Source organism: Nomascus leucogenys, chromosome 15 (assembly GCF_006542625.1).
Source record: "Nomascus leucogenys isolate Asia chromosome 15, Asia_NLE_v1, whole genome shotgun sequence".
Classification (NCBI taxonomy): domain Eukaryota; kingdom Metazoa; phylum Chordata; class Mammalia; order Primates; family Hylobatidae; genus Nomascus; species Nomascus leucogenys.
Genome location: NC_044395.1, coordinates 76,120,677 through 76,148,382, shown reverse-complemented (window position 1 = coordinate 76,148,382; position 27,706 = coordinate 76,120,677). Strand labels below are relative to the sequence as shown.

Genomic DNA, 27,706 nt, shown 5'->3' with positions numbered 1-27,706 from the left:
AGGCATCTGTGACCTTCATTCAGAGGCATTCTCTTTCTCCCTCTCTCTAAAAGCTATTCCTAGGTAAGAAGAGATTGCAAGACAAATTAAGCAAAGATTTTTTTGCCTTGCATTCACAGCCCCTCTGTCTCTATCCAGCCTGGCTTACATATTAGAACCAACTCTAGCAAGAAAGTAGCTTTGCTTTGGGATCTGCACACTATGACACCATTCACCTAATGGGACCAGGGGGCGCACTTAGGATTAGGAGCAAAAACGCAGGGTTCTCAGTCCAGCCTCTGTCCCTCCTAGTATCTCTATCCTTTCCAGCCTCAATTTGCTCTTCTGTAAATAAGATGGAGGTGACCATCTCCCCCTGCCTTCCTTACAAAATGACTGTGAAAAGCAAATGGGCATAATGGTGAGAAAAACTGATTAAAGTGAGGTTTTTTTGCTTGTTTGAATTTTTTATTTATTTTTTGCAAAAACTAACTATTTCTGACCATCTGCAATCATACAGGGAGCAGACAGTGGAGAGAGACTCCCGTAAAACAGCAGCTGGGGCCACAGAGCCTCCCCACCATTCTCCATTGTGGCCCACTCCCTCCTGGCCAGGGCCTCTGGGATTTCAAGAACTCAATATAGGCCTCCCTGTCTTCATCTCTCTTCCAGCCCAGCACCTCAGCTGTCAGGGCCTATTGATTCCCAGAAGCTGCCCCAGGAAATGAGGGTGGGGCGTGAAGGAGCTGCATGGAGACAGGCAGCAGTTTTTCCAGCTCTTGCCCTTGGTGATTTTCTTCTTGGACTTGAAATTGAGCCCTCCTCCCAGCTCTCCCCTCATCTTTAATTTCTGTATTGATTTTCATTAAACTCCCGCCTTGGCTCCAGCACAGAGTGAACTAACTCGTTATTTGAAAAAATAAAATAAAAGGGAGGAGTGAGAATAAAAGGATGCTCTTTTAAAAGTGAGGCCATCTCTGGTCTTAAGGCTGGAAAAGACTATGACCAGTCCTGGAGGTTGTCTGAGCCTTGGGCTTTGAGTGCCCCCCACTCCTTATGGCCACAGACCTGTAGCTTCCTATCCCTAACATCTCCAGCCCCTCATCTGGACCATAGTCCCCAGTCCAGCTCTAGTCTCCAGCCCCCTCCAACCCCATCCTGGCCTGGCCCCATCCAACCACAATCCCTGAACCAGCAGTGCCCTGACCTTCCCTTTCACCACTCAGAGCACCTGGCACCCTGCCATGGTCATTGCAAAATCCCCAATAACCAGGTCCTTTCGGGTCAATGTGAAGTTTTCCCCAGACCAGCCTGAAAAAGTGGAGACAAATGGGCATGGGAGGAGGAAAAGGAAACAGACACAGGCAGAGTGCTTTCTCCATGCAGGCACCATTGCCGCAAGACCCACCCATATTGTTTCATTGCATCACCATAGCAGCCCTATAAAGGAGGTGGTAGTCCCATTTTACAGAAGATGATGCTGGGGTTCAGACAGGAGAAGTGACTTGCTCCCTCACCTCTCGTCATTCTTCCCCAAACCCTGCAGTCCTCCCCCTTGGTAATGTCAGCTCACCTTGCCAGCTCCAGTCCTCCAGGAAGGCCACCCTCAGCAGTCCACCCTGACCAGGCTGGGTTCATCTGCTCTCGCTGGACTGTGTGGCTCTGGGGCCCTTACTCCCTCCTTGGCCCTCATTTTCTCCCTCTAGCCTTCTCCCAAGTGAGGTCCAGAGAACACTGCCTTCTCCTTGGGGCTCCCCCAATTCACTGAACACAAAGACCCTGAAAGACTTGGAGCCCCATGAGGTGGCTCCCTGCTGGGGTGGCTCCCTGCTGTGGTGTCCCCTCTACCCCTGCCCTTGTTAAGACTGCTTTCCTCCGGCCTGCCTGGGAGCCCCTCCCTGGCCCTTCTGGGCCCAGCTTCATTGCCTCTTTGGTACTGCCTGCACCGGCAACCCCACCAGAGGTGGGGCCTCCTGCCTATAGCCTCTGATAGCCATGGGACAGCCCTTTCCACTCAGCCCTTTCCATTCAGCCATCCTGGGAGGCAGGGAGCCTGTCTCTTCTCCAGAACCCAGCATAGGGGTAGAGAATGAGGAGTGATGTCAGATGAGGACACAGGGAAGGAAGGACAGATGTCCTGAAGCTTAGGATGCAGGGAGGCTGTAGCCCAGATGAACCAGACCTACACGTGACAGCTCTGAAAAGAAAGAATGGGGCCTCAAAATGCCTGTCAGACACTTGTGGAGAGGCCTTTGCTGTGTGTTGGCATCTTGCCTCCATCCCTGCTTGGTGGGCGTCCGTGTCCGGCCCCTGCCCAGGCAAACACAGAGAACCCAGCTCCCAGGGATTCATCCCTCTGCAGTCCTTGCCTCAGAAGGACCAGCTCTCCCCAGGTAGCAGAGGAAAGAGCAGGAGTTTACAACCAGCCAGACTTAGGTTTGCATCCAAGCTCTACATTCATGACTGAGGAAACACGGTCTCGGAGTCTCAGTTTCCTTGTCTGTTAAAGGGAAAGGCTGTGAGGACTCATCCCCACCGCACCACCCAGCTTCTCCATGTGTGCACTTCACTGCAACTTTGACCAGGCCAGCCCCTCTCCCACATGCCAGCCCTCCCTTCCCCACCAGACCCTAACCTTCCATTCATTTTCAAAGTCCCAGTGATTAGCATTGTACCTGTCACAATCACAGTAGCCATCATTTATTCATTGCCTACTCTGTGCCAAGCATCATGTTACTATACATGAGGTAGATTTTATAGGCTCATTTTACTGATCAAGGAACTGTGCAAATCCAAGCTCACAGTGAGAAAAATCTGTTCAAACCCAGGATTGCCTGATTCTCCAAGTTCCCAGTCTCTCCACTGTAATAGGCTGCTTCAGTGATAAAAGAAGGAATTCATAGAGTGAATTAGTGGTGGACTTCGTGAGAGAACAAACGAGTGAGTAAGTTTACTTATTTTTTATTTTATTTTATTTTTAAGAAACAGGGTCTAGCTATGTTGCCCAGGCAAGTCTGGAACCCCTGGCTTCATGCAATGCTCCTGCCTCACCCTCTTAAAACACTGGAATTTGAGTGAGTTTAAAAGTAAGTGAATGACTGACTGGCAAACAGAAGGAATGAAGAAGCAGAGACGAAGTGACTTCCCATGAGTAAATGAATGAGACCATGACTGAATCTATGACCACCCAAGTCCCCCAAACCCGGCAAGGCTCAGGCATGACACAGCAGCAATTGGGATAGATGCAGTGACCTGTCTAGACCCACAACTCCGCTGGGGGCTGTGCAGGATTTAATGAACCTCTTCAAGGTTGAAGGAAAGGAGGGGGAAGCTGCACAACAGAAATGAATTTCACCAAATCCAGCACGTTTCCCACTGCCAATTAATTAAGCGGACCTCAGTGAGAAGGCTAGGCCAGTAAATCAGGTGGAGAAGGCTGGAAGTTTGATGTGATCTAATTAGGCCATGAACCATGCCCGGTGAGTGGGTGGCTGGCAAGAGCCCCGGGGAACCACAGTTCCCCACTCCACCTTCACTCACCTGTCACTCTGTGGTTTCTACAATCCGGCCTGTGCCTGGTCTTCACCACCTTCCATCCTCAACACTGACAATGGCCAACCTCCCCAGAGCCTCTGTGGGCAGTGCTGAGCAGCCCAGCTCACAGAGGGTGGCAGGCATGGACAGGACCCAGGGAGGGGGTGTGGGTGGAGGGTGGGAGAGATTAAGGACCTCATGGGTGTCTCTAGAACTTCTCACAACTTTGGAAGCAATATGACATGGAGGAAAAGAGCATGGACACTGGCCTCACAATATCAGATTTTGAGTCCTGGGTCTGCACAATGGTTAACAGCCCAGGCTGGCTCTGGCCCAGCAGAGCTGGAATTACATTACTGCCTGGGCTACTTTTTAGCTATGTGCCCTTGAGCAAGCGGCTTCACGCCCCTGAGTCTCCCTTTCTTCTGTAAGCAGTGGAGATATAACAGGACGGCAAGGAATAAATGACTTGATGAAAGGAGGGGCTAAGCAAAGTGCTTGCCCAAAGCAAGTATTCGATATATGTTAGTTATTGTTCCTCTCATCATGGTCATGACATCCTCCTTACCTGCTAGAACTGGTCTCAGCAAGAATTTTCTATAGATGGCCAGAGAGTAAATATTTTTGGCTTTGAAGGCTATATGGTCTCTGTTGCAACTATTCAGTTCTGCTGTTTTGGTATGAAAGCACATACAGAACACCCAAACAAACAAGTGCAGCTGTGTTCTAATAAAACTATGGGCTGAACTTCAAATTTCACAGAAGTTTTCATGGGACACAAAATTTTATTCTTCTTCTGTTTTTTTTCTGACCATTTAAAAATGAAAAAAAAATCATTCTTAGCTCATGGGCCATACAAGGCAGACAGCAGGCTGAATTTATCCCATGGACCATAACTTGCTACCTTCTAGACTAGAATGTAAACTCCATGAAGACAAGGGGTTTTGTCTGTTTTGTTCACTGTTATACTCCCAGCACCTAAAACAGTGCCTAGCAAATAGCAGATAGTAAATATTTGCTGAATGAATGAATTACATAATGTATGATTTCGTGCAAGAAGTCATTTCACCTCTCTGGACGTCAGTATTTTCATCCATACTATGGGGATACTTTCAAACATGAAGCAAGCATCAAATGAAATTAGAATCCACGTGGAGTCACTTTGCAAGCTCTACAACTGCTATACAATGTAGTTGTTATTTCTGATCACTCAGGGGCCCTTACCAGGGTAAATCTTATTCCTCTTCAGTGCCTGGCACAGAGGAAATAGTTCATGAGTGTCTGTGTCTTATAAGCAATCTGGCCTGGAGAGGAGAAATGTCCAGGTAAGCTACTATCCCCTATGCCAGCTGGGGATGTGAGGGGTTAGCACAGTGGCCAGGAACAGCAAGGTGGTCTGGGATTAAGCTGCAGGGACCTTTTCAGTGCTCTCAGAGTAACCATTAAACCAGCAAGGTCGTGACACACACTGGGTGTTGTACTATGGCAGATGTGGGTCCAAATTCTGGCTCCAACACTTACTACGTTATTTAGGCAAGTCACTTAAACTGTCTGAGATTCCATTTCCTTATCTTTAAGATGGAGATACTAATAGTGCTCACCTCACAAGGTTCTGGTGCATTAATGAAAGGACACATGTAGTGGACTATCTCAGCACCTGGCATGTAGTTAAACCCCCAGACTATGAGCATCTCTTTCTCCTTTTGCTCAACTGGGCAGGGTCCGAATCTCAGGCTAGGGCCTGGGCCGTCTATACTGGGAAAGACACATTAAAGCACGCTGGCATTTGAGCAGCATCAGATAGGTGAAAGGAAAAATGCCTCCAGCCATCCCAGCTGCACAGGTTTTCAGCTCTAAACAAACAAAAAGCCCTGTTGTTTTTCTTCCCTGAATTGAAAACTTCATTCTGCCCTGCAAGCTCACTAAAGCCATACAATCTGCTGCTTTCGGAGGGCTGGTGATCCCAAGCTCCTTCTATCTTCTCCTCCCATTTTCCCTGCCAACCAGACAGGAAAGGTGAGAAACAAACCCCATTTGGTCGTTTGTACACTATCCAAGGAAGAACAAGTTTTATAGAAGGGAGGGAATTATTCAGAACATGAAGTTGAGGATGCTCAATGCATTTCCTTTATCAAGTCCACTGTCTGTCTCTCCCTCTCTCTCTCACCACCATCTCCACTCCTCTATTTTGCCACATAAGAGAGCACACGCATAGCATGTCTGTGCTCACACAATCAGACAGTCCACTGGAATAGAGGTAACTGTAATTGGTTTCAGTCTTAGAAGACCTGGATTTGGCTTTTGGTTCTCTCATTTAATAGCTATATGACCTTGAGTTAGTCACTTCTCACCTCAGAGCCTCGCTACCTAATGAGTAGCACAATGAAGGAGTAAGCATGGATTTCTCACCTCCAAATCTAGTGCTCATAGCAACTAGATATGAAGACTTCCAACCCAGTGGGAAGGGGGCACTCTGTCCAAAAAGTGGCACTATCTCCTCTACTATCTTGCTCTGTCACCTTAGGCAAATTACTTCCCCATTCTGACCCATAGCCTTGTCATCTATAAAATGAGCAGATTCCCTATCCACATTCCATCCTTAGCTAAGAGCATCTCTAAGTTCATGATTCTATGACCCTGACCCAATAATCTGAGTAGGTTTGGAAGGAGGCAGGGTAAAAAGTAAGATGACCATTTGTCTAGGAGTCCAGACCAAAGTGAAGAAGCTGAGGGTAGGGTGGAGTTATTTGGGCTGCCAGGACCAGACTGTGGGACATGGATGCAGAGGACAGAGAGCAGTTTGCTGGCCCCTGTCCCCATTTAGACCAGCTCACAGGAACAGACTCAGATCCTACCCCAAATCCTGCAGGTACCACCATAGTACCAGGACATACCAGGCCTTTCCACTTTTCTATAAGAATGTTCAGCATCTTTCCTGGAAACTTGGTTGGGAAACCCCAGATTTCAGCCCCCACCTCCCCAGCCCTCCTGGCTGGAGTCCCTGAGAGCCTATCCGCAAGCTCAGACTCACTCATGTCTGAGTAGAGGAGCAGCCTCAGTCGCACAACCGGGGAAGGGGTCAGGATGGCTGGAATTTGTTATGTCACCGTAGATCGGGCTTGAGCAGAGGCGCTAGAGCCTGTCAGATCGCCACCTTCCTTCTCTAACCCTACCCGACTCCCACGCCATCTTGGCCCAGCAAGCACTTGGACTGGGGCTTCCACGTCCCTCACCCAAGCCCGCTGGTCTTTAGTGGAGAGGAGTCCCACCTGCTTTCCCAGGCACCCAGTGCTGCCCTGCTCTTGCCCACTCTATGCTCCCAGGATCTGGATCCTCTTCCATCTTTAGGAGGCCTGCTGTGGGTGAAGAATCAACCACCCTGAACCCCAACACCACCCCCTGACTTGCCTGCCTCCTACCATGTTCCACCCACAGGAGTCTCCCCAGTTGTCACCCCACCCAGGAAGTGCTGAGTGTCCCTCTGAGCCCTGCCTTTCCTGCTCAGGCTCATCAGTCCCCATCTCCTTCACCTCTTTGCTGACTCCCATAGTCCAGGTCCCAGCGGCCCTATCCAAATGGTGCCTGGGAAAAGGACTACTCGGGGCACTTGGTCCATGAAAAGGAACAGATGGCCATCATGAGGCCTGGCCCTCACCCCTACCTGGCTTGAGGACCTCAGGCACCACCCAGCCAGCTGTCCTTACCTTCTCCAGCTGGTGGACACCCTCTTCCACGCAGCAGATGGAGGCCAGCGTGCGGAGCGCCTGGGGGTACAAGCACCGGAAACTGTCCTGCCGGCAAACCTTGAAGAGTGCTACGACCCCACCCTCCTGCCAAGAGAAAGAAATGTCACATCATCTTACTGTGTGACCTTGTCTGGGGCTAACTCAAGAATAAGTGACATCCCTGATTCACCAGATATGCTTTCGGGTCCTCCCTGCCTCCAGCAACCCCCGCCCCACACACACTTACACGTGCTCACATGCTCACATGTACGCTAGAGAGATGCTAGCTCCAGAAATAATGTCACCCTTCATAGTCCAAGCTGGAGATGGGATACTATAAATGCTTCTGGGGCTCAGGAGCCAGGGGCCAAGGCAGGCATATTTGCTAGGGCTGGCGATCAGTACCCTTCAACAGGGTTCCCAAACATCTGGCAACTCCCTTGGAGCAGCCCCCCATAGAGCAAGCCCGGAGTCACAGGAAGCAGGTCCTAGAAACCAATCTGAGGCAGGTGGAAGGAACTGACTAGATGCCCAGAGCTGGTTCTCCCTCTGCCAAAAGTCACCATGCTATTCCTCGGATCCTTCCAACTGCTGCGGGAGGCAGGCAAAAAAAAAGGTTTCTTTTATATTAGTACTATCATTTCCTCCCATTTTTTGATCGAAAAAACTGAAGTCCGGATGGGTAAAATGATTCAGCCTAAATTCACATCATCATTTTCACTCCTTTACTCGTGTGTGTGTGTGTGTGTGTGTGTGTGTGTGTAACCCTTTTAAAAACAATCATCCCAGCTCTTGAGTGTGGTGAGCATGTACTTTTCCTTTTGTGAGAGCTGTTTATGGAAACTTCTTTCCAATAAAGTGTTTACCATCAGGCAAGAATCTGGCAGTGCAGAGCTCATTGTCCAGGTGCCCTGCTAACTAGTCAGACTTACTCATAATAATCGCTGGGGCCAACCTTAGCTCTGGGAGCAAAGTGAGCCAAGAGATCACTAGAATGACTAACCAAGGTGCCAAGCAAACCAGTGGCAGCACTAACTGGGGCATTTAGAGTGGCAGGAATTGGATATCCCACATCTAACTTTGCCTAGATCTTTCCCTCTTTCCCTCCCTGAAAGCTGGCAGGGTGCCTAGGGTTGGCAGCAGTAAAGAATGCGTGAGCAACTGATCTGAACTGGGTCCCTCAGGGCACTTGCCTTTAACCTCATCACTCCTGGGTCTAACTAACCTCCTTGTGCCGGTTCCCAAAACTAAGCAAAATGTTATAGGAAGAAGGCAAGTTCAGCAAAAGACCATCCTCTGTCAGGTTTTTGAGAACTCTGACAACAAAAGCACCTACTATGTGCCAGGCTCAGTTCCATGTGTGCTGAGAATGCAGCAGTGAATGACTGATAAAACAACAAATGGGCGATTGGAAGAAGCAGCCCAGCACAGGTTCACCAAAATAGCTCAATTCCAGATCTTCCCTTCCCCTCCATCCCAAAATGATAGGCTCATGGGCCCTTTTCATTCTAAGAGTTTTGCTGCTGGTCATTTCAGGGGTCAAGATGAAGATACCCAACTCTGGAGGAGTTCATAATTTCTGACATTTTATAGTCAGTAAGAGTTATCACAACTTATATATTCCTACTTCCTTTGGGGTGATTGAATTCTCCTCATTTCTTTTGGTGTTAAAGGGCATAACTTAGGGCTAGTACATTCATTCGTGCATTCAAAAATGTTAATGGTTTATTATAGGCCCGACATCACACTGGACACGGAGCAAGACTGCTTCAGTCCCGTCCATAATAAACTCATGGTCTCATACAGAAGGCACACGATTTTAAAAGTAGGTACAAAGCTGGTAGAGGGGCAATGACATGTGGTTGGGGGTGCAGGGTTAAAAGAACACAGAGCAGAAGCCCTAACATGCTTGGAGGGTGGGGGGTTGTAGAAGGGTCAAGACAGACCCACTGTGATTTTAAGTGCACATAATTACTTCAGGAAAAATGTCTGGCATGAGACAGACACTTACACCTCTGATTCCTTGTGCCACAACCTTTACTGCTGCCTTCCTATTTTCCCATAGTTCCTGGGACATCTGCTCGAGGGTTCTACATACAGACCTCACTCAGAGAGTCACTGAAGGAAAACCAAGTTACTCTTTGAAATGAGAAGAAAAGAAATAGAAGTTCTAAGCTCTCAGCCAGCCCTGCTGGTCATTTCTAGCCTTCCTCCAGATGTAAATATATATACATATATATGGATATATATTTATATATGTGTGTGCTTATATTTAATCATACATATTGTACAAATATTATTTCTCTATATATGTAGACAGATGAGAGAGAGAGAGATGATTGATTGACAGACATTTACATCTGAAACAGACAATGAATAAACAGTGCCAAAGAACGCGCGTGAGGCCTGAGCCAGGATGAATGTGGCAGCCTCCTTTGGCTCAGGAGGCACTGAGCCCAGCACAACTATATTTAAGCCTCTGCATGCATTTGCACTGGAATCTCATCACGTCTCTCTCAAGCCTGTGAAAAATGGCCTTCTTAGCACTTTTAGCGACCAGGAGAGGGAGGGGGAAATTCCTGGATCCAAAAGAAGGAGATTCTGGTCCAAATCCTGGCTTTGCTGCTGGTTAAGTCTGGCTAAAAATGGGCTATGATAGCTATATGTCTGAGCTGTTGGGGGTGCAGCTGAGTTAGTACATGTGGAAAGGCCTAGTACCTGGTTCTGGAGAGTGGGTAAGGGTCAGGCTATGTGAGGCTTCCTGATTAGAAGAGTGTCTTATATCCTCATGAAAGAGGTCCCGAGGGCTAGGATATGTGGGAGGAGAGAGAAGGAAGAAGGCCACAGAGGAAATAAGATGGATTGGTCTTGAGGACCACTCTGGAGCCCCCATTCAAGAACCGAGTGCAGCACTCATCCTGGAGTGAAGCTGGGAATGGCCTGAGCTAGCAGAATCACACTGTTGGCTGAAGCTTTTTTAATTTTATAGAAAGCTCTGGGCTCAGAGCCCAGCCACATAACAGTATGAATTATTCAGAGAGACTTGGGATGAGCTGTCATAAAGTGGGAAGAGATCACTTGTGGGGTGTGTGGGCTGGTGGTGGAAGGAAAAACAGAGGAGCTATTGGTGGGGGGGATAATTTTGATGAAGCCCAGAGGAGTTTTCTGTGCCCTGCCCAGGGGAAGGGATGGAGTTTGCCGCCATCATCATAGAGAGCTCTGGGCTTATTCTTTAGCCTTCAGAGGAACCCAAGAAGCTGAGAGGACAAGCCTCAGACAGGTTGCCCACATTCTCTCCCAGAAGCAGCTAAGATAGATGAAGGACCCAAACAAACAGAACAGCAGGCCGCAAAGAGGTGAATGAGGAAGGCCGCTAGATCACTGGCCCACACTGTTACAACACTGGGTACATCTACTGAGCATCCAAGGTAAGGATGCTGTGCAGGGCATGCCAGGGACTCCCAGCTCCTGCATCACCGTCAGAACTGGAAACCCAAACACAGTAATTCTATGGGAGGAATTAGTCTCCCATCTTCTTCCAGAGAGAAGATTCAGGAAGGACTCCCTTTTCCAGCCCAGAAAAATGGATGAAAAGATGAGCTGGAAAGATGGAAGCCCTCCCTGAATCTTTTCTCTGCTTCAACACTCTGTCTACTCCATCCGTTGGACCTGAAATATCAGAAGGTTGAGATTAAGATTCTGGAATCTGTAGACCTGGTTAAAATCCCAGCTCTGCTTTCATATGTGTGACCTTGAATAAATTATTTATGTTCTTTCTGAAACTCTGTTTCTTCATCTTCAAAATGGGAATTATAATTATGACATATCAAAAGACCGTCGGAGAATCAGATGAGATGGTGAATAGAAAGCATAGCGGCCGGGCGCGGTGGCTCACGCTTGTAATCCCAGCACTTTGGGAGGCCAAGGTGGGTGGATCACGAGGTCAGGAGATCGAGACCACGGTGAAACCCCGTCTCTACTAAAAATACAAAAAATTAGCCGGGCGTGGTGGAGGGCGCCTGTAGTCCCAGCTACTCGGAGAGGCTGAGGCAGGAGAATGGCGTGAACCCGGGAGGCGGAGCTTGCAGTGAGCTGAGATCGCGCCACTGCACTCCAGCCTGGGTGAAAGAGCAAGACTCCGTCTCAAAAAAAAAAAAAAAAAAAAAAAAAAAGAAAGCATAGCACCATGCCTGAGTAAACAATGGGCATGGAAGGTTGGTGGGAGAAAGGAAGGTTGGTGGGAGAAAGGAAGAGAGTGGGAAGGAAGGTGGGAGGAGGAGGAAGAGGAGGGACTGCTGAGAAGCAGTTCAAAACAGTAACCAGGCACATAGCCTTTGCTGCCAAACAGCCAGGTTCAAATTCCAGTTCAGTCACTTACTAGCTTTGGACTTTCTCACTGTCTTAGCTCCCTCACCTGGAAAATGGGGGTAGATCCTGCCTACCACAGAGGATCATTGGGATGTTAAAATATGTTATTTGTATAAAGCCCTTAGAACATTATCTGGCACAAAGTGAGTGCTATAAAAATAAATTTATTATTACTATTGCTACTACAGCTGTCATCACAACCATCATCATCAGAGTTGATCATTTCTGGCTTCAGAAAACTCATATTCTCCCATTTGCCCCCAGCTCCTGCCAATGCCTCCTAGTTTTGACCTCCACCAGCCTCATACCTAGAGCAAGCAAGCTGATTACTGTGCAGTGGACAAGGAGCAGAAAAAGAGGAAATACCGATTAGGAGAGAGACAGATTTATTGTAGCAGAGTTTTGCCTGGAAAGGGAAATACTCTAGATTTTAACCAACTGAGCTGGTGAAATGGAAATAGCACCCACTCCAGAGCTGGACAAATTTGGTTTCAAGTGTCAACTGCTCAAGGTATTCAACCACTGTGAGTCCTGGAGTTCTAACCTGTAAAACAGGGTCACTGATACGCTTCTCAGAGGGGTCATGTGGACAAGATACAACAACTGTGTGAAAGTCCCTGCACAGGGCCTGGACACATAGGAAGCCACCAATAAATAATAATTATTATCATCGTTGTTAATATTCAGTGAGACTCAAGTATTCTCTTGGCAGGCTCTGGAGGGTGTGGCCCATGTAAATAATCAAAGGATCATTCCAAATCTTTAAACAACTCCTGGTCAAGGCTCTTGAGAGCCCAGGGGAGTGCTAGGGGCATGGGAGATCCCTGAGTAGCTGAGGAAGTGATAGAACAGCTGAGAAGCCTATGGACAGAAATGTAGGAAGTGATGACTAAATGTGGCAAATAGTTCACCTTAGCCTTCTGTTTTAAAATGGAATAGGATAAAAGTAAAATTGCATCCTTACTTTTCCCATGAAAACACTGGGAAAGTCAGGCAGCATGGTAGATTTGGAAGGTGTCTTAAATATACAGTCCAGCATCCTCAGGCCACAAAAGAGGAGTTAATCCCCAGTGGTCTGGCCAACCTCCTTCAGTGAGCTAGTGGCAGAGCTGGGATGAGAGCTGCCCTCTTGTCCCAACCCAGGCCTTTTCCCCTGCTTTCTACCACTGGAAATGTTTGGGATTAATGTTTAACTGGAGTTAAGGCCTGGTCCTGACAGGAGACTAAATCTGCAGGAGGCCAAACATCATCTTGGCTTACAACCAAATGCACGTCTCTTCCCTGCTTTCCTGAATGTGGTGCACAAATGCAGGCAGGTGGTAGGAGCTGTCTATATCAAGTGGCACATGGAAACAGACCTTCAGTGCTCAGGTCCTGAAACAGAACACCCAGAGCTTCAGAGCTCCTGCCAAGCAAAGTTTCCTTCCCAGGAAATTTCTAAGGCCCATTCTTTACAAAACATAAAATATCTTCAGACCCCATGTGCCATTGAGAAGTCCTTATCCCACCCAGACCTCAGATCCACACAGAGAGCCCAAACCCAGCATGTGTTTGCAACTCATTTTGAAAGGGAAAAATGGTAATTGTTCCAAAAGAAATTCAGCTACTTACTGTTTGGAATTAATCATTAAACAAACGTTGAGTCAGTTTCAGCTTGGAGGTTGGAGCTGTTCCCTGTTCCCCCACAGCACCAAGACAAAAATCTCCAGTCAGCCCTCTTGACCAAGTTAAATGTTTGAGTCACAGAATCCTTGGAGAAAACAGATCCAATGCTGTCTCCTCCATCCCCTTTGCCCCAACACCACTACAAGCTCTTCAGGTTAAATACATTTAAATGACTCCCAAAAGAGAGTAGAGGTCCTCAATCCACACAGCACAGTAGAATCACTTGGAAAGCTAAAATATTCATCCCAGGACCTACTCTGAACCAATTAAGTCAGAATCCTAAAAATTTTAAAGCTCCCTAGTAGTTTGATTGTGTATCCAGGATTGAGAACTCCTGAGTCACACTTTGGCTCAAGGACCTGAAGGGCCAAGGATTGAACCAGAAGTCACCACTGTGGGGTTTAGGACCATGAACTCTGAATTAAACTTAAAGAGGCTGGGGTTCAATTCTGTCTCAACTCCTTGTCAGCTGCATGATCCTGAATAAGCTCCTTAAACCATTTCCTCAACTATTGATGGTAACAACATGGTACCTTCTTCATAGGATGGTTTTATGAATTAAAAGAAAGGAATTATATAATGCATTAAGGACAGAACACAGCAACACTCAAATGTTAGCTATTGCTATTACATAAAATTCACTTCTCCACTCACAAGAGTTGAAGAGCATTTACCCTGCTCTACTATTAAGATTGCTTTAAGGGCTTAGATAAGTGATTCTGAGAGTCTGGCCATGCTTCAGAACTACTTGTAGGGCTTGTTAAAATGAAGATTCTCAGGTCTTACCCAAGGACCCCATGGAATCTTGGGTAGGGCACAAGTATCTGGGTTTTCCATAAACTCTCTGAGGGACTGTGATACAGAGTGGGCACTGGGAACCACTGTTGCCGGGGCATCTTCCTGTGACTACAGTCTTAAGTCTACTGAAGGACATAACTTTGCTACCAATTAGATCCCTGGTTCTGTCTCCAATGGTGATGTCATATTTCAAGTGAAAAAGGAGAATGGAAACAGGAAACAAAAGACCTTACTGAGGTCCTAGGGCTACTAGTTGCCTATATTTGCTTTAAGTGTCTTGAAGCCAAGTTCAGGGGCAAGTTAACCATGAAGCTAATTAATTACAACTCCTATTATAATTAATGAAAACCACCATCCTTTTTTATTTAGTCTTCCTTGAATGTAGTATTGGAGTGGCTGCAGGCATTTTGCAGATCCAGCTATGAAGTTGAGTGTGAGAGACATGCTTGGTTTTGGTTTGGGGGGATATGTTAATGTGGTTGGCATCACTTTCTCATGTAGGTGAACTACAGCAAAGCAGCCTGGTATAGAATTGCCTTCCAGAAGCAGTGTGGCGATTCCTCAAGGATCTAGAACTAGAAATACCATTTGACCCAGCCATCCCATTACTGGGTATATACCCAAAGGATTATAAATCATGCTACTATAAAGACACATACACACGTATGTTTATTGCAGCACTATTCACAATAGCAAAGACTTGGAACCAACCCAAATGTCCATCAATGATAGACTGGATTAAGAAAATGTGGCACATATACACCATGGAATACTATGCAGCCATAAAAAAGGATGAGTTCATGTCCTTTGTAGCAACATGGATGAAGCTGGAAACCATCATTCTGAGCAAACTATTGCAAGGACAGAAAACCAACACCGCATGTTCTCACTCATAGGTGGGAATTGAAAATGAGAACACTTGGACACAGGAAGGGGAATATCACACACTGAGGCCTGTCGTGGGGTGGGGGGATGGGAGAGGGATAGCATTAGGAGAAATACCTAATGTAAATGCTGAGTTAATGGGTGCAGCAAACCAACACAGCACATGTATACATATGTAACAAACCTGCACGTTGTGCACATGTACCCTAGAACTTAAAGTATAATAATAATAAAAAAGTGGTTAAAAAATTGCCTTCCAGAAATATTCTTGAATTATTTTCTCGTTCTAAATAACCCACTTTTCTAAATAATTTGGAATTTGGAATTCTATAATCTTTTGCTTAAGTAAGGTCCCAATAATTCTATAAGCTTCTGGCCTCACAAATCCTAGACCTACTCCTAGGTAAATGATATAAGTGCAATGAATCCTTTGGAATCAAAGCTCACAATTTGAATACCTGCAATTCAACTCGATAGTTATATGCTCTGCAGCAAGTTATTTAATCTCTCTGTTCCTCAGTGTCTTCATTTGTATAAAATGTTAGTACCACCCTCCTCACAGAATCATGAGAATTACATGAGATCCCATTGGTGTAGTGTTAGAAATATAACAGAGTCAAATATATATGAATTATCTTCCAATATATATGAATCTCCTCTGAGTATAAATGTCATTAGAGAGTACCATACTAGCTTTGTAGGTCTCAAAGTGTAGTACCCTGAGAACTTGCATTAGAACTGGGGACATGAGAGATGGGGAATAAGGGAAGTTATTTAAAATACTCCACACCAAGTGAACCTGTTTCTGGACACAGGATGACCCATTGGATACTCAACAGCCCTTCAGAAACCCCTACCGAAATTGAAGGTCGAATGAACTTCAGTTCCCTCCCAACTCTCAGAGATTTTGGATCTGTGAATTTGTAACTTTCTCATTCAACAAACTCTTTGAGTACCCACTTTGTGCAGGCATTGCACTAGGCACTAAGGACACAGAGATGACTCAGATGTTTCTGTCCTTAAAAAGCACACAGCTTAAAACACATAACAAAATAGAATATGGTAAGTGCTGAGACAGTGCCTGCTACTCTTTTTAGACACCATAGGTGGGAGGGTGTCTGGAAAGCAATAAAGAAGAATACAGAATTGAGTGTGGAATGCCGAGTAAGAGTTTTCCAAGTGGCGAAAAGAGAGAAGGACATTCAAAACACAAAGACAAAGGTGCAAAGGCCATGACATGCCCTTGTGCCTTCTCTGCTTTCTCCTCAGACAAGCAGCTGGGACAGCCACAACCACCCCAGCCCATGGCCAGAATGTAGGACCCAATCAACAGAGAGAGCCAGAGGGAGGGAGGCTGTCTCTGGGCTCCTCTTCAGCCTGGGAGAGGGAGAAACTGTATGAAGGCTTAAAAGGAGAAATATGCCAACAGAATTGAGAAGCATTAGTTAAATCAAGCCTGCTTTGCAGTTTAGCCTACATTCTTCTCCCTTCTTGTGTTCCTTGAGCAAATCCTTGCATTTTATTTTGTTCAGAGAATTTTACAGCCTCCTTTTTTTGGGAGGAGTAGGAAAGCTTAGGCAGAGACTGAGTGTATTCAGAGTCCATCTTGTCTTGATGCCTGCTGAACACTGGCCAGTATCTTTGGTGACAAAACAATAGAGGACCCAGATTCCCCTCCTGCTTTTCCAAGGATCATAGTCAGATGCTGAGGTTCACAAGATTCTAAGGGGACACAAAAAGAGACTAAGGGCACTGGATGGGAACCCAGAGAACAAACCTCCGAGTTTGTAGTGAAGGTCATGTTTGTAGATCTGTTCCTCCTCTTTCTCCTGATAATGCTACTGCTAATTATTATGGGGTATAGGTTGTTATGGCAGCAGCATTAAGCAATGTGGATAGAGCTTAAGCCACACACAAGTCTATATGAAAAAAATAAAAAAACTTTTCTTTGAACTGGGTTTGAGGCATCCCATGTCTTACAAACATGATGTCAGGGAGCCATATAAGGTCAATCGATCACCCAAAATGCCACATGCCAGATGATCTCTTTATTCACTACATCACCACATCCCGTGGACCTCAGGGACACCACAGCTGCCAGGAAGGGAAGGATGTGTGGAGATGGAGAAAGATGGTTGGTATTTATAACATATACCACATAAAGAAAGAAGATAGAGGCTCTAGGGGCACCAGATTTCTGTCTCAAGCGGGAAATGAAATCAGAGGGGCTAGCCACCTATTACAAATGCAGACACCAGCTGGGCACAGTGGCTCACGCCTGTAATCCCAGCACTTTGGGAGGCCGAGGCGGGCAGATCGCAAGGTCAGGAGATCGAGACCATCCTGGCTAACACAGTGAAACCCCGTCTCTACTAAAAATACAAAAATTAGCCGGGCATGGTGGCGGGCGCCTGTAGTCCCAGCTACTCGGGAGGCTGAGGCAGGAGAATGGTGTGAACCCAGGAGGCGGAGCTTGCGGTGAGCCGAGATCGCGCCACTGCACTCCAGCCTGGGCGACAGAGTGAGACTCTGTCTCAAAAAAAAAAAAAAAAAATGCAGACACCAAGGCCCAGATAGGATAAGTGACTCTCCCAAGGTCAACTCACCAGCTAATGCAGGGGCCAAGACAGACCTCCTGAGCCAGCTATTCCCATTGAACAAGTGAGCTTCCTCATACTTCCCCAATCCTGCCATTTTGGTCCCTAACCATGAAGCTCACCTTGGCTATGATGCGGCACAAGGGAGCCCCCTCCTGGGTCAGGCTGAACAGGTTCCCTGTGGTGGACTCTGTGGTGTAGATATTGTCTGAGGCATCAATTTTTCTCACCAGTGCCTAAGAAGAGAGAGAAAAGTTAGCTAGTAGTTGCTCACCACCTCTACCCTCTGCTCATCTTAATGGAATACCAGTGGGCCTATGCTCCTAACAGCAACCATGGAATCCACTCCTGCCCTTAGCCACTGCCCCACTGTGAGGGCAATGAGGTTCTAACTTTGGGAAAGGTATCAGTCAGGGTGAGGTCTAAGCTACATTTTAGAGATATGGGATAATTTCAAACCCTTGGTACATAGGCCATAACTAGCCTTGCCCTAGTCCCTCAGAAAATCAGCTCCCAACATTGATGCGTGCAGCAAATACCATTTTGTGAATCTACTGGTTCTTAATAAGAAAAGAAACCATCAGTTAAATTAACAAACCATCAAATTGAAGACCAATGAGTGGCTACAGCTATGACCAAAGAATTTGCTCATTTTGAATGGCTATTAGCCAATGGTGAACTCCGGCTGAGTGATGGGTTCAAGGGTTAAGTCAAGAGAAGTGCTCCACAGTAGTTTACTGCTTGAGGGATATGTTTCTTGGACATTTGCTCTCTCCAGTAGCTTGCTGCTTGGGGGGTAAGGCCAAGATGAAATAGCAACACTGGGAATCCTGTCGAAGGGTGGGTAGCTAGGTGAGGAATGCTACACTCATCAAGGCTGAAGAACCCGAGGCTAGCGGTGAGAGGGTCTGGGAAGGACTGAACATAGGACCAAGAAGAAAAGCAAAGGAAAGATTCATTAACAAAAAGATACAAAGATTATTTCTAGAGAAGTTTAGCTAATTTCTGAGGGAAAGGTTTTTATGTAACTTGAAACCACTTCATCATCAGCCATTTGCTTTGAAGCATGTGATTCATTGAGTGTAAAGGATTCCTTCCTGCTAATTAATGCCAGTAGCTCAAGTTTTCTCCTAGAAAGAACGGAGTTAGAGACTGAGAAGGGCAACCTTCGAGGGCCTCATGTGAGAAAGTAAGACCTCCAGACCTGGGTGCTCTGAGCAGCCACTCATGTGGTTTCAGTTGCCAGGTTTATTTTAAAACATTAAAATGAAATTTAGTTTTAATTAAACACTGGTATTATGGAAAAGACACTTAAGAGCAACAATTGGAGCACCTTAGCCTTTCTTTGCCTCAGTTTCCTCATCTATAAAGTGGTGTAAAAATAAGCCATGTGCAGTGGCACGTGCCTGAGTCCCAGCTACTTGGAAGATTGAGGCAGGGGGATTGCTCAAGTCCAGGAGTCCAAGAATAGCCTGGGCAACATAGCAAGACCCCCATCTCAAATAAATAAATAAATAAATACATAAATACATAAATAAATTTTTAAAATGGTGTAAATAAAAATTTCTATCTTTTAAGGGGGTTGTGCACATTTTTTAAGGTTATCAATATAAATAAAGGATTTCTAAAGGTACCTGCCAGGTGGAAGCTAAATAAAATTGTAAGCAGTTACAATTTTGTGATCTTGTACAGTTAAGCTCCCCACACTTTGGTTTCCCTGTTTGTAAAATGATTAAAATTAAGAGCTTTGAGGCTCAAGGTAAGTGGCTCTCCCTTTTGTCTTCTTTATTCAAATTTATGGAATTCCTCACACATGCACAACATGCTAATCTAGATATAGCCGTCTAAGATTAAGTGTGTATTTAATCAAACTACATTAAATATAAAAATTATGCTCTAAGTTTTGATAGATGCCTCTTGTTAGAGATTCAGCAAAAGGTAAAATTAATAACCAAGATTTGTCACTACAAATCCCTATAAAGATCACACTTCTTAGAATTCTTCCCCACCGTTACCGTAAGCAGCTACACATGTGATACTAATGCTCACATGAAAATGCAGATTTCATATACTGGGGTCCTGTACCTAAATGATAATTACCTAATGTTCCTGATTAGTGTTTGCACTTGAAGCAAATTAGCATTACATTAAACAATTCAAACCCAATGTCTTTTGCAATCAGCTGCTAATATTAGACAATTTAAGTCTGAGAATAATTTCATGTTAATGTCTATACACATATATACAGTAATTACACCTCAGATATGTCTCAGTGAATCAGATCTCTGACAAAGAAAAGTTGTAAACATCCTTTCCACAGTGTAAATCTGGAAAGATATGAGATCAAAGGTTCCACTGAAATCTTCAAGGCCCTAAATATCACCATGTGTCAGAGCTGGAAAGGACCTCGGAAATCATGTGTCCAACCTTCATTTCATAGTGGAGGAAACAGATGTAGACTTGACTAAGGTTACCTATGTGGTCTTGGGAGGAGCTGGGCCCTGACCCCTCTGAATTTGACATCCCATTTTTGAAGGTCAGGAAATCCACCTCCTTTAATGTAGGCAGGGCCTCACCTGGACTAGTGGAGATTGAAGCCTCAAGGCAAGGCTATTGTCCAGCCTCATTAGCAGGTTTTGCCGAATAGGAGAGTGGGTCTCCATCCTGGCTTCCCATTCCCTTCGCATCTAACACTGTGTGTTGGTAACCCGAGCTTGTGAGTGGGGGCCTTGCAAATGCCCCTCTGGACCTGCCCTGTGTTCTTGCCAAGGCCACACTTCCCCTAAGCTACTCCGAGCTATAACTGAGCACAGCATGACTGTAGGACAGGGGACTTCTCCAACAGGGGACTTTAGCTTGATTCCCTGTCTGAGTCTTTTCCTTCCTCCTTTTCTTCCTCAGATGTCAGACCTGCAACATGGCTTTCCATGCCTGCTTCTGCTTCCTCCTTTGCATCCATCATAGGAATTGCCTATCTACTTCTACCTTAGTATCTGCCTCAAACTGACACAGTCTCTACAAATCAAGGTGATTTTTTCAGGAATTCAAGAAGACATTGGAGAAGTTTCAAAAATATGCCTCACTCAATATCATAAGAGTGGTGAAAGACTGAAAAAAAGTAAGAGAAGATAGGCTGAAGCTGAATGACAAACATTTTCTTAAAATGCATACTAGGCAGATATGAAACAAAAAAAATAAGTCCTTAAAGACCAAAGAAAAGGGATTAAAAGAGGACTAAGGAGATGCATGCAGTTTAACTTCTCTGGATAAGGAATTAGAAAAGAAAAAATGTATTTTTCATTGACTGTCAATCTGAAAAAGAGTGACTACAACCCAGTGAAATCTATCGAAGGGAGGTAAACTCTCAAAAAGCAAACTGGCATGAGTTCCTCAGAAGGAGCCAGGAAAATATTGTGAGACCTCTCCCTAAAGTTTTGGATAGAAAGTCCATAGTCAGACATAGTAGAGTAGCCCATCTGTGCAAAGGGGTTACGTAAAATGCAGGTAGCATTGACAGGATGCGGTAGATTAAAGATGGCTAAAAATTCTTTTCTACTTCTTTTATAGAGAGATGAGTTCTAATTCCCCTTCCCCTTGAATCTGATCTTAATGCCTTGCTTGACCAATAGAAGCCAGCATTTGGTAGAAGTAATGTCCTAAGACTTCCAAGGCCACGTCATAAAAAGCCTTGAAGCTTCCACCCAGGCATCTTGGAACTTGGAACACTGTTTTGGGAGCCCTGAGCTTCCATATCAGAAGTTTGATAACTCTGAGAATGTGATACTAGAAAAGTCACATGTAGGATCCCTATGAATACTCTCAGCTAAGGTCAGCCTTCCAGCCATCCCCTCCATGGCACCATACATGTGAGTGAATACCACTGTCTAGCACTCTTCAAGCCAGCTGCCAGCTGAATACCACATCTGTTGTTGCTGCACAGAATGGAAGAATCACTTAGCCAAGCCCTGTCCAAATTACTGACCCTTAAAATCATGAGATATAATAAAAGCAATTGCTGGTTTTTTAAAAAATATATTTTAATAATAGAGTTCGGAACACAGGAAAAGACCACAGAGACCATCATGAACTATTCGAAAGATTACTGGATAAACCATCTCAGGTGAAAGTTTTTGGAAGTGGGGATGCAGTATTTCCTTTGTCTTAACAGAACATGCTGGAGAAATGCATGAATTAGGACTCTGAGGGAAGGCACAGAAAGATTGGATGTACTGAAGAGAAGACAAACCAAATAATAATTATATCCAGGTTTGGATGAGCTATTGGTCAGATGGGAAAATACCTCCTAAGTGGGAATATCCAATTTAGGAACATAAATGTGGATAAGATCGCTTAGAACTAAAATATTTTGACAGACCCCAAACTTAATTGATTTCATTTCTCTCAATCAGGGAAATCCCAACATCTAGATTAGTTTGTTGGAAAAACAAAAGAATGTGTCAGGAAGCGAAGGGAATTAAAAGCAGAAAAGTAGCTCAGATCCAGATGCTGCATTTACTCTATAAGTTAGGAAAGAGAGCCACATGAGAAGGAGAGTAAATCGTTAGAAATTCAAATGAGTCTCTCTAAAAGGGATGTGGGATTAACAGAGGGAAAGAGAACATTGGGGGCAGAGTTCATTACTGAAAAAAAAAAGTAGCAGAAAGAAATACTATTAAAAACTGGTATATTCAAAAGCTATAGGAAGATGCTATTCTGAGAAGCCCCTGGCAGAGGTACTGACCCTCATGGACTCAGAATTCAGGAACATCAAGAGTGGCCTCAGCTCAGGTATCTGCTGAGGATGATGTTCAAATGCAGCAAGTGTGGAAACCAAATGGTAAACCCTTCCCAGCAGATAGAGATCTCAAAGTTTAAGCAATCCTCTAGTAAGAAGAGGGGGCAATAGCCCTCATAATACAGAACTAGAAGCACCTGAGTATCTTATGTCAAAAGAATTTTTTCTCATTTCACCCTAAAAAGATTTTGAAAAATATAGGACCCCTTGCACATTTTTAATTCGACAGCTAAATTTTTTTATATAAGTTTAAAAAACAAAGTTGGAAAGTATGTAATTTCCAGAAAATTGCAAATGTTGACGTAAAATAAAATCATTACATCACTCTTTCAAATGTATTCAATAGATTCTAAATACCAAAACAACTGAATACCATCATCATTCACTTAAAAATACATGAATAATCTCTTTTTTAACATTCTGCATCTTTCATTAAATTTATATTCCCATTTCAATTTTCCTTCAGAATTTAATGTAATATATTTAAGTTTTAAAGTGTTTTATTGATCACCCTTATCACCCTTATCATTGAAATTTGAAATATTATTTCCTGTTACTATCAAGCTCCGTGTTAAAAAAAAAAAATCTTTTCTTGGCTGAGGATTATTATCAGCCCAATTGGTCAAATGAAATAAATACATTATAAATATTGATAAATAATTGTAAGTTATAAAAATTTTATTTTTAAAATAAATATAACTCTAAATGAGATGAATGAGGCTTTTATCATTTTTAGGATAATTCATTTATGTATCTGTGATTGAATATTGACTTAATGCTATATTTTTAGATGTAAACTCCGAAAAATCTTGTTCCCATAAATCAATAGAGGGAAATGAGAGGATTTTGTGTACTACATTGCTTAACCCCTTGAGTCACCTTCTACGTTATGTAATTACATAGCAGTCTATCATCAAACACTATTTTTAATAATCTGGCAGCTGATAACTCCTCTAAATTGGTCCTCTTCTAAATCAACAAAAGCAAAGAATTGGAAAAGACTTGACTTGCAAAATCATTTGTTACCCAATCTTTAGAGATGTTCATTTACTTTCTCAATTTCTGGGAAAAATTCCAAAAGTACTTTTCCAAGACTTGTCGAATAACCATTAATTACAACCACTACTTTTTCACTTAAGAGTACCTTGAGCCGCCCGAATTCTTCAGAGAGGATTGGGAAAATCAAAATATTATTTATTTCATTGCCAATACAAGTTTTAATAAAATATTTTTATTCTTCAAATATGTTCTGTTGAAAGCTTGAAGCTCCAGTTTTACTTACTTAATTTATGAAAAATACGCACTCTATAACCTAATTGGAAAAGATAGTGCTTTCAGTCAACCCAATCAGTCAAGTCAGAGTTAACTTTTTCTCAGTAAAAACCTGACTTCATTTCTATTTAAGAAATGTTTCACTGGGTGCGGCGGCTCATGCCTGTAATCCCAGCACTTGGCGAGGCAGGCAGATCATGAGGTCAAAAGATCAAGACCACCCTGGCCAATATGGTGAAACCCCGTCTCTACTAAAAATACAAAAATTAGCTGGATGTGGTGGCGTGCGCCTGTAGTCTCAGCTACCTGGGAGGCTGAGGCAGGGGAATCGCTTGAACCCAGGAGGCGGAGGTTGCAGTGAGCCGAGATGGCACCACTGCACTCTAGCCTGGTGACAGAGTGAGACTCCGTCTCAAAAAAAAACAAAAAGAAAAGAAATATTTCTATATGTATTTCAAGAAATGCAAAAACCTACTGACAATTATGAAGATCATTCTCTATGGGAAAAAAATCCAAAAACTGTTAATATTAAAATAAATTAGATATAAAATAAAATCTGATTTAATTGTATACATTATAAAGCCAAGATAAAATAATTTACTGAATTTGTAATAATGCAAAGTAATATGTAGCTAACATTCTAAGTTAATAAAAAATCTAAGAATATGATTTAAAAAGCACAGTATTCCTTTAGTAAATAGGTACATGTATATTAAACTTTGGTGTCTTTGGGGAATAATTAAATAAGAACTGAGAATTTAAAAAGCATATGTAATTCAATTAATTTTAGTAGCTCTCATTGTCAAATTTTTCTATGTATTTAAAGAAAAAGAAAGGTATATACTGCTAAAATCTAATTAGCATAACTGCCAGCAATTAATTTTTTCTTTTGTTAACAGGCAGTAAAAAGTAGTATAAATATTTCAGAAAATATTTTGGCAAAATAGACTTTAATTGTTATCTTAAATAATGTGCACCAAATTTTTTTTAAAATGTAAAACCTGTATCTGTATTTTATCCAATATGTCTTGAAATTTTTGGTTGTTCTCAAAAGCATATTACAGTTACATTTAAAAGAATCAGTGTCATTAACCTTTAGAATCTTTGGCTCTTCAAAGATACTTTTTTTCCAGCTAATATCACATCCTAGAGATGAGTGTGAAAAATAGCTGAAAGGAATTGCTTGCATTTTAATGTGCGTCCTAAAAGAGCAATTTTTAGTGCTTGATGTATCCTACCAGTCCTCTCTTTGCTTTGGTCTAAGGAGAATGTCCCTCAAGAGCCACACACTGTTTGAGAATAAATGGATGGAAGGGATAAAATAAATTGAAAACTTTTATAATCATCCCTCCAACCACACACATACACACACACACATACACACACTACAATATATCTTAATTGAGAAACTGCTCACACTGGGAAAAATACACAATTTCTTTTTTTTTTTTTTGAGATGGAGTTTTGCTCTTGTTGCCCAGGCTGGAGTGCAATGGCAAGATCTCGGCTCATGGCAACCTCCGCCTCCTGAGTTCAACCAATTCTCCTGCCTCAGGCTCCCAAGTAGCTGGGATCACAAGCATGTGCCACCACTCCTGGCTAATTTTTTAATATTTTTAGTAGAGACAGGGTTTCTTTATGTTGGTCAGGCTGTTCTCGAACTCCCAACCTCAGGTGATCTGCCTGCCTCAGCCTCCCAAAGTGCTGGGATTACAGGCATGAGTCACCACACCCAGCCAAAATACACAATTTCTAATGGCATACTCAACATAAACATGTATAAAGCATGGAAATAATTCATGGAAGCTTAAGGGTCTTAATGGTTCATGAATGAAGGCTTTTCCTTTGCTTGATTCTCCACTCCCATACCAAGATTTTTGTATGGCAAGGCAATGTACTATAAGATTTGGGATGGATGAAGAGTATGCCTTTTGGAAAATAATAGAAGGCCTATAAAAAACTCAGTGTATTATTAGGAAGATCATTTTTAAGAAAGAAAACAAATGAAAATTAAAGATCTGGAAATAAGATTTCCTTAAAACTGTATGTGCTTGCATTTCTCCTGGGAAATCTTTGGGAACCTGGAGAATGCAGTGCATTTGAAATGGTTTGAAGACTACTGGTCTGTCACTTCAAGAAGCCCAAATCAATGCATGCTAGAGTGGCAGAAACACAGTGTTTTCAGGGAGCTAAAAATTAAGATGTTTTGAATATGCTGAATGGGAAAGAATGCAAATCAAGCAAGTCCTAGTAAAGAAGTTGCAAATGCCTGACTTTGCAGGAAAAGGAAAACAGTTCAAATGCCCGTCCATGAGAAAGGAGAAATTTTTTTCCCCATATATGGCAAACATAGTACCACAATTCACCTATGGTGGATGTTTTCCCCTAGTAAGTGTATGTTCACAAATCTTTATAGACTATAGACAACTGAAATAAACTGACTGACATCCTACCAAGGCTGCAACCAAGGCAGTCTCAGTCACCCATCCTTTTTTTTTTTTTTTTTTTTAATTGGCTACAGATGAGCCTGTATCTGTTAAGGCCTTTGGCAACCCTAAGGATGGCATCCTGGGACAACAGGTTGCCTGATGTTCCTGGGGTTCTGTAGGCATTGAGGATCAGCTTATTGTAACTTTCTGAGAATATATGTGTAGTGCTGTGATAGTATTATGTATCCAGAATTAAGGGCTTTTTGGACCCTTTTAATTATGGTTGGGAAAGACCAGTAAAAATTGAGACGTTCTGAAGGAACCCCTCCCATTATTGAAGAGACAGCCTGGACTACAGCTGCTGAAGGAAACCCAACTCCCCACACACTGGAATGAGGCCCTCCTGGCTGAGATGAACAGAGTATGAAAATTGAAGAGATTGTACTAACCTAAGAATTTGGGACTTTGGATTATTCCTAAAAGTAAAAAGATTGAAATTTGCTTCCTATTATATTTCCCACTCTCCCACTGAGCAGATTTTGCTCAGCCATGTTGCCCAATATAGGTAGGTAGAAGCTGCAATGAGAGTAAATGGCAATACAAAGATAATCCAAACATACGTGCAAGATGACAAACATAAAGATTTCCAAAATTTTAATATGCTCATATCCCATTTTAAAGTTCCCTGGGAAAAAATAAAAGTAAAAGAAAAAACTTAAATCCTTTTACTCTAGGAATAATCCAAAGTCCCAGATTCTTGGGTTAATACAATCACTTCAATTTTTATACTTTGTTCATCTCAGCCAGGAGGGCCTCATTCCAGTGTGTGGGGAGTTGGGTTTCCTTCAGCAGCTTTAGTCCAGGCTGTCTGTACAACATTGGGAGGTTCCTTCAGGACTTCTCCATTTGTACCAGTCTTTCCAACCACAATTGAAGGTGTCCAAAGAGCCCTTAATACTGGGGTGAAGTGGGTGGGGAGATTTGTTCCTCTGCTCAAGAGTCCACACGACTTCTTAGTGCTAAAAGAATGTTTCTTGGATTGCATTTCCTAAAACACCAGCATCGCAGAAGAAGTAAATAGGTGCTTTAATAATATTTTTAAATCTGTGACCCTGAAAGTTTGGAATATGTTGCTTAACATTCTATGCTAGATACTGTTCTAGTCATTAGAGATATATGCATGAGCAAAACAAACCAAAATCCCTGCCTATGGAAGCTGCAGGTCAGACAAAAAATACTATAAGTGCATGAGGATCTTTTGGGAGATTTGCAAAGCAGAATGGCACATCATAAGACAAATTTTGATGTAAAGAAATAGATTTGATTTCATTTACATCAAGACAGCACAAATGTAAGATCCTGGTATAATTACTAACATCCTAAGGAACAATATTTGAGTCACTAGTTTACGAAACACATGCTTACAACACTGAACACAAATTACCCTGTCTTCAGCCAATATATCTCCTGATGTCACTGCTGCCTTGTATGGAAACTTTCTAATGTAAAAAGAAGCCAAAGATCAGCCAAAAATATATTATGAGCAGGGTAAGCTCAGCCCTTAAAAGGACATGGAGGAAATCATGGGACATGCTGGCAGGGAAGGGGGAAAGCACCAGGAAAGGGGGTTATCAGGAAGAAAACTAATATGCAGATGAA

The 27,706-nt window shown here is 43.5% G+C and overlaps 1 protein-coding gene across 5 annotated transcripts in view; it reads right to left on the bottom strand.

Moving 5' to 3' along the window:
• Positions 1–27,706, bottom strand: part of INSC (INSC spindle orientation adaptor protein) — a 136,820-nt gene that overhangs the window by 38,771 nt on the left and 70,343 nt on the right. For 3 of the 5 annotated variants that reach the window (XM_004090671.2, XM_004090672.3, XM_003254265.4), the window contains 2 exons: positions 17,674–17,787; positions 7,218–7,343 (listed from right to left, as the gene is read on the bottom strand). In XM_004090671.2, the coding sequence (XP_004090719.1) occupies positions 7,218–7,343; positions 17,674–17,787 (240 nt within the window). Of the gene's footprint in view, positions 1–7,217; positions 7,344–17,673; positions 17,788–23,924; positions 24,030–27,706 lie in introns of all 5 variants that reach the window. The other 2 variants (XM_012503254.2, XM_012503261.2) reach the window with 2 other exon arrangements.